The following is a 12,160-nucleotide window of genomic DNA, read 5'->3' as shown; positions in this document are numbered from 1 at the left end:
TCCTTACTCCTCTTCTCTCTTTCTGGTTCCACGAACCATAATTTTTCTTTTGGATGAGTGTTTTGTATCCTTTTCTCTATAGTAATGTGCATGTATTTATATACAGTTAAAATGTATATGTGACTATATTTGTGTTACTTTATTTTTAATTGTACTAATAATCTATATGGAACTAGGACTTGGAGACTTGGCGAGGTCTTAAAGAATTAGTTGACTCAAGTCCTAGCATATTATTTCAGCTTCATCTGGTTTTACATATTGGTACATGCCTTTCTCTCCAGAGAGAAAATGCTCATTGTTTTTGTTTTTTCCACATGGTTGAGCAGATCGTGTGAAAATTTGAGTGAGGTGCCAAACAAGAATTCTTTCTCCTGAATGTATAGGGCTTTAAGGTAGTGTTAGGAAAAGCACAAGATAGAATAAAAATAGTTAGTTTGATCTGTTTTAATGCACACAAAAACATATGTAATGTTAAAGTGCAGTGTTACTTCAATGAATATGTTTTGGAAATCTCATACTTACAACACATGCAGTAATTTATGTTTATTCTTGAAGTGGTGGAAAATTGTTTATCATAAAAATGTAAGAACTGGGGGGGGAAATATAAGAACTATTAAAATTTGACATCTATATCTTAATTTACATTGGATAGAATTTATTCTTATGCATTAGTCTTTAAATTATTTTATTTTTAAAAACAGTGACTTTGTTGTCCAGTAATAGTATGAGTAAAAGAAAAAAAATCTTTTTTTCTTTTTCCATTTTTGGGCCACACCTGACAGTACTCAGAGTTCGCTCTTGGCAGGATCAGGGGACCATATGATGTATTAGAGGATCAAAGCTGGGCCTACTGTGTGCAAGGGCAGCCTCATGCCTGTTGTCCTATATCTTTGGCCCCCTATAAGAAAAAAGAATTTTTTGTTACAGTTAATCTATGTGTCTGTAACATGAACTTTAAAAAGTTTTCTTGCCTCTACTTTATACAGTTGCACTTCTTTGGTAGTAATTTCAGAGAGTAAATGTAGTAAACTTGGAAGGAAAAGCCATTATAGCATATGTTGAAGTTGAAGGGAACTTTAAAAGGAGCTAGAGAGATAGTACTGGGGTAGTAAGGGGCTTGCTTAGCATGTGGCAGACCCCAGCTTGACTACCAGTACCACGTATAGTCTCTGGAGCACTGCCAGGAGTGATCCCTGAGCACAGTCAGTAAGAAAAAGAAAAGGGAGATTGAAAGAATATTTAGAGCATATTGAACTAGTAATAGGTGTTCAGGGTTTTCAATCTTGATCTGGTTTGACTTGGCTCTGGTAGTTTAGTTAATCAGTCTTCTTATATCTGAATGGCATTATAGGTAGAAGGAAAAAGTGTAGTGCCATCTTTAAGAGCTTTACTTTGGATGCATATTAAATTTCCAAATATCCTGGCTCATTCTGAAGCAGTCTTACTCTGAGTGGGCAATACTGCATGGCCTCCACCCTTCCTAGGGGGCACTGAAATGGAGAGGGGTGGGGGTGGTGGTAATAGCCTCAGATGCCACCGGGGGACACTTTGTATTATCACTGAAGACGGTAGATTTACAGGGCTGGTTTTAAGTTATTTCTGAAAAAATGGTGGTAGGTCAAATAAGTGTGGGATCTCTGTGTTATATCTACTGACAACTAGTATTTTCTAGGGTAGGATATTGAGATCTACGTTTGTAGAAAACACCCAGATCACTCACTGGCTGGCACATGATCTAAAGAATATACACTGCAGTAGTGTTCTAAGGCTTTTCCTAAGAATCACAAGCATGTATGTAAAGCACATGTTATTTCTAGTGTAGCAGATTTGTAAAATAGCCTTCAATAGTGCTAAAGAAATTCATCTCTCTCTCTCTCTCTCTTTTTTTTTTTTTTGAGGTGGCTCTCCCTCTACTTGTGGCAAGTTTTATTTGCAAGTATGTCAGTTGAGCTGATTGAAGATTTGAGATGTATGAACATTTTCAATTTTGGTTTTGTTTTTGGGTCACGCCCAGTGGTGCTCTGGGCTAACTCTTCCTGCCTCTGTGCTCAGGGATCAGTCCTGGTGAGACTAGGTGGGCCATGTTGGGTACTGGGGATTGAACCCCAGTTGACCCTGTGCAGGGCGAGCACTCTAACAGCTGTACTATGTCTTCCACCCCGAAATGCATGAACATTTAAGTGGAAAGTTAAGAAGCTTATTACTATTAATGGTATCACATTAAAAAATGTTGAGCCATTTTAAATCATTGTGTGTAATCCTAAACTCTAACTATTGGCATATTTTTACTAAAATATCAATAATTTATATAAATTTAAAGCTTTCAGCTTATATGTCCTGGTATAATTACTTCATTCTTTTTGTTTTAAGAACTTTTATTACTCTAGTATGCTCTATTGGAGAAATTAAAAATCCATTTGCAAAGTCAGCATAAAGGAAAGTGAAAAGCAATTTAAAACTGTTCTTTCCTGCAGTTCTGTTTTTCAGCTCTGTGTGTGTCTTGAAATTAAATGTTGTAGGTTATTGTTTATCTAGAGCTGTTCTCCTCCTGCCTGTAAGTGTCTTTAAGATTCCTTGGCAAACATTCTTACAAATTTCCTTACAAGTAACTCTCACACTTCTCTTTCAGTCTGGATAGACTTCACTGAATCAAGAGCTTATATTTAAGTCAAAGCAGCTTCTTTAGAAGAACTGTTACAATTATTGTTCTTTAAAATAAAATTTCTTTTTGTTGGAGACTTCCCCAGGGCCTCGGGGGTCACTCCCAGTGATACTCCACCAGCTAGGCTGGACCCTTCAGTGCTCCGACAGGCCTGAGGATGTGGTGCTGCTTGCACCCTGCAGGGCTGGAGTTAATCAGGGTTGATTGACAGGGTCACCCAGGGGTGTTCAACAGGGTTGGTCCAGGTGGTGTTGGAGAAGGGCGTATGGGGTTGAACTTAATCAAACATGCAGGGCCGGTGCCCTTAATACTTGGGGCTGTCTCCACCCTTGTTTATGGAGACAAGTTGTTTTTTTTTTTTTTAAGTGGTGAATCACCATGAAGGTACAGTTACAGATTTACACATTTCCGTGCTTGTGTTTCCCTCATACAATGTTTGACCACCATTCCTCCACCAGTGTCCATTCTCCACCACGAGTGAACCCAGTATCCCTCCCACCCCCAATTTCATCTCCCACCCACCACCCCGCCTCTGTGGCAGGGCATCCCCTTTTGTTCTCTCTCTCTCCTTTTGGGTGTTGTGGTTTGCGATAGGGGTATTGAGTGGCCATCGTGTTCAGTCTCTAGTCTACTTTCAGCACGCATCTCCCTTTCCGCTCGGGATCTCCAACCACATTTTACTTGGTGTTTCCTTCGGGGAGAGGTTCTTATACTTTGTGATATATGGTATAATGAGAGCAAGGGGATGTCCACTAACAGCTCGAGAGTCTGTGGAAGTAACATGATTTTTTTTTCCCAGTTGCTCAGTTCAAAGACACACTTTTCCCATCTCTTTCTTTCTCATTCATTCATTAGAAGATTAATAAGAATTGAGACTTCAGCTGTGGACTGAGTAGAAATGTATTAAGGCAGTGTTTGGAGGATGCTGTCCTGTGTACCCATTCACCCCCCACCTTACCCCTCTCCTACTCTCTCTCTACCCGAGTGGCAGCTAAAGAGAATTGTAGAAACATTTATTATGGAGGATAACATGATAGCAAAGCAGAAACTTCCATTAAAATCTTTACCTAATGACTCTGTTGCCAACCTCCATGGTGTCATTATCACAAAATAAATGTTATCCCTTTAAATATTTAGCACCATCTCAACACCCAACTGTACCATAAACAAGTAAAAGCTGTTCTTTGTCTTGCTTTTACTTGTGTTTTAGGCAGAGTACTATGGTAGTTTGTCCACATGATTGCTATAAATTTCTACAAAACTAGTTGTGCAATTGAGTTGGATAGTGCAAGTTGTATTGCAATTCCCTCTGGTTTTGTATTTATGTAAAAGCATGTTTATTGGGCATCTTTTGTGAAAAACAAGCCAGAAAAAAAAAACACTAGGCATTGTCCTAGTTTCTCAGGGATTACAGTGACAAGAAAGATCCCTGTTCTTTAAGATCGCCCTTTATGATGGGAAAACACATAATGAGAAAGAAATGAACTCTCCGGTAGCCTTCTGTATGCAGCCTTTTTGATTATTACTGCTGCTGGTGAGGATAAGAATTCTTAGAGCCCTTTTCTGAGTGGTTGCTGGTGTTTGAAGTGCTGTAAGGTTGGGGAGATGTTTCGAAGGACTAGAGCACAGACCTGGCATGACAGAGCTCAGGTTTGACCCCTGGCACTGCATAGCTCCCAGACACCTTAGGATGGACCCAAAGAGCCCTCGGGACTACAACGGTCTGAGCACTAAGTGATTGACTGTTACTGGGCGTGTCTCCTGGGCCTTTGAGCACTGCTTAGGAGATCCACCAAAATTAAATGTTAGAATTCAGACAGTAACAGTTTTATTACAAACTTGAAAGTGTTATCATTTCACATTCTAAGTTAATGATGTAAATATTCGCCGCTATGTATGCCTCAAGAATTCCAGGCAGTAACTGACATTGGGTATATGTTTGTAGAAATAATTTATTGAAAAATAGTCACTTAAACCTGTCTTCTCAATTGAACCATTTGTGTTAAAGTGTTTTCTCTTTTTAAAAAGCGAATTAGGTTTTTGGAGGACTAAGAGCTGGTATAATGGGTAGGTCACTTGCCTTGCATGCTACCTATCCAGGTTTGATTCCTGGTACCACATTTGGTCCCCCGTGCCCTGCCAGGATTGATTATTGAGCACAGAGCTAGGAGTAATCCCTGACCACAGCTGGGTGTGGCTCCCCAAATAGTTATTCAAAAGGGATTTTCTTTTTGGATTATCTTTTCCTTTTATTTATTGGGATTTTATTCCTGTATGACAGTTTCTTTGTTTTTTTTCAACAAATATATTAATTTTCATGTTACAAAAACTGAAGCTGCTTTACATTTCTCATCTATTTTATTTTAGGGGTGCCATAGCCAGTGGTGTTACAGGCTGACTTTTTGCTCAGGAATTACTCCTGGTTTTGCTCAGGGGCCCATGTGGGGTGCCAGGAATCAAACCCGAGTTGGCTGCATGCAAGACAATTTCTCTAGCCATGGTACTATCACTCTGGCTCTTTTATGTTTTTAAACATTTTTTTCCTCACAGCAAATCTGGTAGATTTTCTGTATTCTAGAAAAGAATTTACACATTTATCTCTAAATCATGTGGTTATAGTGTAAAGCAATATAACAATATTTTATTGCTATATTATTATATTTTATAACAATATAAAGATCTGAAAATAAATTTTGTGGTATAAATTTTTAACATTTTAAGTGAAAATATGAACATATGTGGGCAAACACATAGAGTACTTTTTACTCTATACACACGTGTGGTATTTGTAGTACAGTGGGATTTTTGCACTGGGTTTCTATTTGTTGTATTGTGCTGACAGTCAGTCTCCCCATCTTTTTTCTGATGAGCTTTTTGAATACTGTGTTAATATTAGTGAATTCATTGCATCCAGATGTCTTGCTTGATGGATTTGTGTATCCATCTAATGATAATTGTGGCATTGAGGTTTTAACTACATAAATTCACTTGATTAAACATTCTTAAAATCAGGGAGTAACAAGAGACACATTCGCTGGCCCCCTAAGCCCCCCAGAATAATGTTCCCTGGTGTCTGGCATGGAATGGGAATGGGACCCTAACAGAATCCCAAAAGGCAGGGGGCTCTGAGCAGGGGGGAGGGGAGCAGCAGGAGGAAGGTGGTGGCCTCAGATTCTCTGGATTCTGCATCTGGCCAAACTCTGCATCTGGTGTTTCCCAGGAAGTCCCCTGCCAATGTCATACAATGCCACATCTGTTTCCCACAAATGTTTAAGTACCGAGTTCTTAAATTCCTGGCATGGAAACCTGGCATCCAGTGTTTCCAAAAATAGCTTTGGGATTTAGAAAATTGGGGGCTAACAAATTCTTCTTCAGTTGTTTCTGCTTAGGACTCACACTTTCTTTTTTCTCTCTACATAGTTTCAGCTAGGTTCTATTGCTGCACATTCTCATTTTATTACCTTGGCAGATCTTTACCATTAGTTCAAGTCTAAATGTTTAATGTTTATTCATGTGAATACTTTTATTCATTATAAATGGAATTTTTATTGAAGATAAATTCTTTATATCAAGCCTTCAAGTGAAATGATTGCATGGATGTATCGGAAACTCAGTTTATATTTACTTTATTCTACTGGTGGATGTAATACATAAGGTGCATGTCAGTGTCTTTTTAAGTGACAGAATTGGGATCCAGTCAGACTAAAGAACTTGCCAGTACTCATTGCCAGTACATGCCAAGATTCTTCCAAGGTCTGATTCCCAGTGCCCGCTGGTTTTTGCCGCCTTTGCACTTTCCAGATCGGTGCTGTCAGCCTGGCTGTGACCCAGTAGTGTGAGCAGTGGGATTCACGGGTTGGTTTGTTTTTGAGATCCTACATGCTCTGAGAGGGAGTGAAATATCAGAGAGCATTTACTAAAGAATCTGTTTTGTTTTTGTTTTTGTTGTTGTTGTTGTTCTTTTTGTTTCATGCTTACTGTATGGCTGTAATTCAGCCCTTTAGCTTCTGTGCTTTTTTTTTTTTGAAGTTTTGTGCATAGCACAGCATTCTAAATTGCTCCTGACTTTTGCCGTGTTTTAAAAATCAGAATAGCGCTCACAATATTAAATGGGTACTTAATTTTGAATTTCCCTGATTAACATTCATATTTTATCCCATTATATAATAAAATATGGGCTGGAGCAATAGCACAGCAGATAGGGCATTTGCCTGGCATGCGGCCGACCCAGGTTTGATTCCTCTGCCCCTCTCCGAGAGCCCAGCAAGCTACTGAGAGTATCCCACCCATATGGCAGAGCTTGGCAAGCTACCCGTGGCATATTCAGTATGCCAAAAACAGCAACAACAAGTCTCACAATGGAGATGTTGCTGGTGCCCGCTTTAGCAAATTGATGAACAAGGGGACGACAGTGCTACAGTGATACGCATCACCTGCTAGTTTTATTTGTGTGCATGTATGCGTGCTTAAATTGTTGAGACCACACTTGGGTAGACTTATAGCTGGGAATTAACCCAGGGATTCACAGATGCAAGGTTGTGCTTTCCCACTTAGGCTACACAGTGAGTCCTAAACATTTTTTTTTTTTACATCCCTTACTGTCTTTTAAGTAGTTTCTTCACTTGATTCCAAATCCAAGGACAATAAATTAGTAACACAATAGCTACTTTGGCTTATATAGCAGTTACGAGATACCAAAAATTCTTCTAGGCATTATTAATTGGGAGTGTGGGTGAAACACACCCTTTGGTGCTCAGGGTTTGTTCCCGACTCTGCTAATGGTGGTGCTGTGGGACCACACGTGAAGCCAGGGATTAAACCACTGTTGACCGTGTCATGTGTAAGACAAGAGCTTTACCCCAGTACATTCTCTCTGGCCCCTTCTGTTTTAAATGTAGTGAAATGATCCTCACTACAATGATGTCGTTGATATGCTGTTGACATTCTTGTTTTGCAGATGAGGATCAAGAGGGGTATATCTGCACTGGTTTGTTTGCCTTTTGTCCTGTGAATTGCTACAGGCTTTGAAAAGTCTCTTCTCCTCCAGCAAGATTCAGTGCTTACCCTACAGTCATGCACTTTTCTGTGTGTCTTCCCTGGCTCTTACTACATGTCTCTTTCATTCCCTCCTTGGACATTTTGCTTCTCTAAGACAGTACTCTTCTGACAGCTTTATGCCTTTGTATGGAACCAAGACCTCATACAATCTCTGACACTAAATGACATAGTGAACACTATTTTGCCAGTGCACATGTTCAGATCTTAAAAGATCTTAAAAGACTCAAGCTTCTTTTCCAGCTTAGAAAATCAAATGAGAGTTCAAACAGTTTTGTAAGCTTTGGAGCACCACACAAATAGCTATTAATGCAATTCCAGAGTAAACGGTATAACGCAGGGTGATGCGTTTTGAAACAATGAATGCTAATACCCGGGATCTTGACAGTTTATTGTGTCACTGCTCTGTCCAACTTATTTTTTATCCAGCAGGTTTTGTTATTTCAAATGGATTTTGTATCATTTTACTGCAAGCTGTATCATTGCAGATGACAGAGATGGGTGTTTGTATCTTGATATTTAAATACTGCAGACTCATGCTTTCCAAATTCTTCTGCCTCTTCAGTCCAGTGTTCTATGTTAGCTGTATGTGAATATAAAGAAGGATTTAGTTACAGTTATGTTTTTGACTTTTAACTAGAAGTTTCTTCAGCGCTGCCCTGAATCATGGAGCCAGGAGAGGTAGGGGGCAGAGGGGAGATCAACAGCAATAATTCGGATGAGAATTTAAGACACAGATGTTATAAATATGGTCCGCGAAGGTGGCTTGATGTATCACAAATACTTTTTAATAATAGTTGCAGTTTTCATATTTTATAGTACTTGAGAGCACTGGCATTTATTTTGTTACCCTGCTGTATATTTTACAGTCCACTTGCGCTGGTGAGTTCAGTGGACACTCAGATTACTGAGAACCATATGGCTGTGGTCAGCAGCTGATATATGGATTACAAATTTTTCTCAAAAATATCATCCCTGGCTTTACTTTGGAAGAAGCTAGGGTTTGGGACCGATGCTCACTTACTTTGATTTCAACAGAACTTGCAGTTTCTTTGTAGACCTTTCAGATGACTTGTAGAAATGAGCTGCTGTATATTCAGGCTGTCGCATTGATGAAGCTCATCATTTTTCATGAGAGACTGTCATTCTTGCCATCTGCTAGCCTGATGGTTTGAGTATGCATTTCTGCCCACAGTAACTGTAGGTCACACCCTGCCACCGCCTCACGCCTAGCCCCATTAGAGGTTGTAACCAGGAGTGATCTCACATCCAACTCTTGTCGTTGAAAGACTTATTATGTAGGATTATTTGAAGAACTTTTTTGTGTTCCATTCTGCAGTCCTGCCTGTATCAAGCTAGATCATCATATAACTGCTTCATAGAAATCTTACCTGCTATCTCTGCTTTATTATTATTATTATCATATCATTATTATTTTAAATTGCCTGGAGCGAAAGCACAGCAGGTAGGGTGTTTGCCTTGCACGTGGCAGACCTGGGTTTGAATCCTCCTCCCCTCTCAGAGAGCCCATCAAGCTACCGAGAGTATCCACTTGCATGGCTGAGCCTAGCAAGCTACCCGTGGCATACTCAGTATGCCAAAAACAGTAACAACAAGTCTCACCATGGAGATGTTACTGGTACTTGCTCAAGCAAATCGATGAACAACAGGATGACAATGATACAGTGTTATTATTTCAAATAAAAGTGATCTGTGTCACATGTTTTGTATGCATTAAACATTTTCCAGTAGGTATCTTACCCAGTAAAGCATTGGTATGGATAATTGCGACTTTTTAAAAAGTAATAACACTATGCCATTATGCAGAATCTTATTAAAATGAGGACAGATTGATAAACTTGATTCTCCTTCCAACTCTACAGATCACATTAAGTATAACTTTATATTTAGTAGTTTACAGTACAAAGTGGAAGTACATTGCATTATCTATTTTGGAATGCTAAGCGAGTCTTTGCTTCTTTCAACTTTCTGTTTTATTTTTCATTTATTAATTGAAGCATTATTGTAATATAATCTACAGAATTCAATGTCTGTTTCATTTTTATTACTGAATCTCAATTTCTGTCCTACTGCGCCTAACAAAACAAGCCCGTTGTTCTTTCATCAGAAAATATAATAGTTGACAGTTTTACAAAGAAATTTCCTTATTTCTAACAAAAAACTTATACATTTGTGTTTAAAGGAAACTGTTTTACGATCTATAAATGGAAAATCCGAATACCTTTATAAGTGGTGAAAATTTGTTATAACTTTATTATTTCACTTATTTTATCCATCTTGAGTGCATTAGTATTAAATGATAAAACCTGGAGAGGCGCTATACATAGATCATGGTTTATTTGTATTAGCAAATCCCTTGTTGGAGGAGGTAGACGAAAGATAGAGGGAACTAAGTTCTTCCTGTATCTTTTATTTTTCACTCTGACATCCTAAGAGTACAAGAATTTATCCTCTGGCTTTTCATCTCAAGAATTCTAATGCTTTGAAATGGCTTCTTTGATTCAAGATGTTAGTTCCCAAAAAAAGATGGAAAGGCAAGGGGTAGTCTTTCTTCCTCCAAAACCTCCCTGTGTCCTAACTCCTTTCGGCTGCTTATTCACAAGCTGGGAATTATCTATATTTTATTGACCATATATGACATATTGTCCTCCCTTATGGCAAGGGAATGGGAAGATAGTAGAATAGTCCGTTACATTGCAGAGGAGACAGAAGATGATCTGGAAAATGCTTGTTTCAGTCTCTGCCTGCATTTGGTATGGACCACTTGTGTGTGTGTGCCTGTGTGTGCGTGTGTGTGTGTGTGTGTGTGTGTGTGTGTGTTTTGTCTGAAGTACAGCTGCTTTTTCCTAGTTAAAATCTAAGAAGTTGCACCATATTTAATCTGTCTGTTGTTAAGTTCATTTTTAAGGCACAGCTTTATTATAAATTTTTAATTTTTTTTTTTATTTTGCTTTCCAGCCATCTCCGGCTGTGCTCAGGGCTTTCTCCTAGCTCCATGTGTTACTCCTGGCTCTTTGCTCAGGGATCACTTCTGGTGGGGATTGGGGAACCGTATGCAGTGCCAGGCAAGCTTCCTACCTGCTGTCCTTTTGCTCTGGCTATTATACATATTTAAAGTATTGCAGTTATCTAATAAATTCTCAAACCATTTTGACTAGATATTATGTTGTAAATTTTAATTGGTTATTTACTGTCACTTACTTATGGGTAGTAAAATTTGGTAGAATTTATTTGAATTTTAGAAAATAAAGTTTTGAGATCCTTTCTTTTTTTCTTGCTAACTATTTACTTATCTCCAAACTAGGATTTTAAGAGTGGACTTGGTATTACCATCATTCCAATGAATGTAGCAAATGTGAAGCAAGTAGACCGAACTGTGAAACAATCCTTTGAAATAATTACTCCCTATAGGAGTTTTAGGTAAGTTATATTTCAACACATTCTCTTTGTACTAGTATATAGGAATACTTGAGTGATCAATTTCTCTTGCTTTCAGTGATTTCATTTGCTAAAAGGTGCCTGTTTTCATATATTTCCCCCATATTATTTGCTTTATCAACAAACCATAACACCTTTTAAAAGCAACTTGAATGACCATTAAACCTGAAAAGATACAAATTTCTTGAGACTTAGGTAGTGTCATTTCTCAGTACCTCTTTATATTAGGAGGCTTGATTAATTTTTTATCAATAGACAAGAAAAATTTCTTCATACTTTGAAGATATAAGAAATGAAGAAGGTATAAGATATCTTATTTGAAAATATAAGAAGTTTATTTCTTTAAACTGTACTCTTGTTTTTTAGCTAACTCTAGCCTAATCAAGTATATTCCATGATTAGGAAACTTCCTAATTACAGTTGCTTCACAATGATTATCTAAAAGGCATTGCAACTTAAAATAATGCTGAATTTTATGGCATTTATAGCACTTACTGATAAAATATTTTGGAATTTTGTTATATATCTTACATTCCAGTAGTCTAGTAATCACTTCATTATGACCAGACAAAGCATTTTAAAGTGTGTGATGTATTTAATAATCTGTTATGCTATATATAACTTTTCTTCAAGAAGAAGCGAAAGACATTGTTGTGGAATTCAGCCACGGGTTGATTTGTTTCCTATACAGGTCAAAGGTAGTTGTTTGAGGGATTAACAATTGCTTAGCAATTTCAGAAATGCTCTGGTTTTCATTTTATCTGTCAAATTCCATTCATGGGCTCATAGTTGAAGAAAATACTTACATAAGGAATACATTTTTATTTTCATATATGAAGAGTCAACTGAAACTCTTGATAATCAGTTAGTTTAATAATTTTTACTCAAAATACTTTCTCTGCTTCTTATGTGTCGGTGGTGGTGGTGTTTGGGTCCCACATCTGGTAGACACCACACTTGCTATCAGGAATGTGCAGCATCACT

The 12,160-nt window shown here is 38.1% G+C and overlaps 1 protein-coding gene across 2 annotated transcripts in view; it reads left to right on the top strand.

Moving 5' to 3' along the window:
• The window catches only part of ARAP2 (ArfGAP with RhoGAP domain, ankyrin repeat and PH domain 2), a 193,079-nt gene that overhangs the window by 77,449 nt on the left and 103,470 nt on the right, over positions 1 to 12,160 (top strand). For both annotated transcript variants that reach the window (XM_055138467.1, XM_055138468.1), the window contains exon 10: positions 11,043 to 11,158. In XM_055138467.1, the coding sequence (XP_054994442.1) occupies positions 11,043 to 11,158 (116 nt within the window). The remainder of the gene's footprint in view (positions 1 to 11,042; positions 11,159 to 12,160) is intronic.

Source organism: Sorex araneus, chromosome 5 (assembly GCF_027595985.1).
Source record: "Sorex araneus isolate mSorAra2 chromosome 5, mSorAra2.pri, whole genome shotgun sequence".
NCBI classification, from domain to species: domain Eukaryota; kingdom Metazoa; phylum Chordata; class Mammalia; order Eulipotyphla; family Soricidae; genus Sorex; species Sorex araneus.
This window is presented reverse-complemented; position numbering and strand designations above follow the sequence as displayed.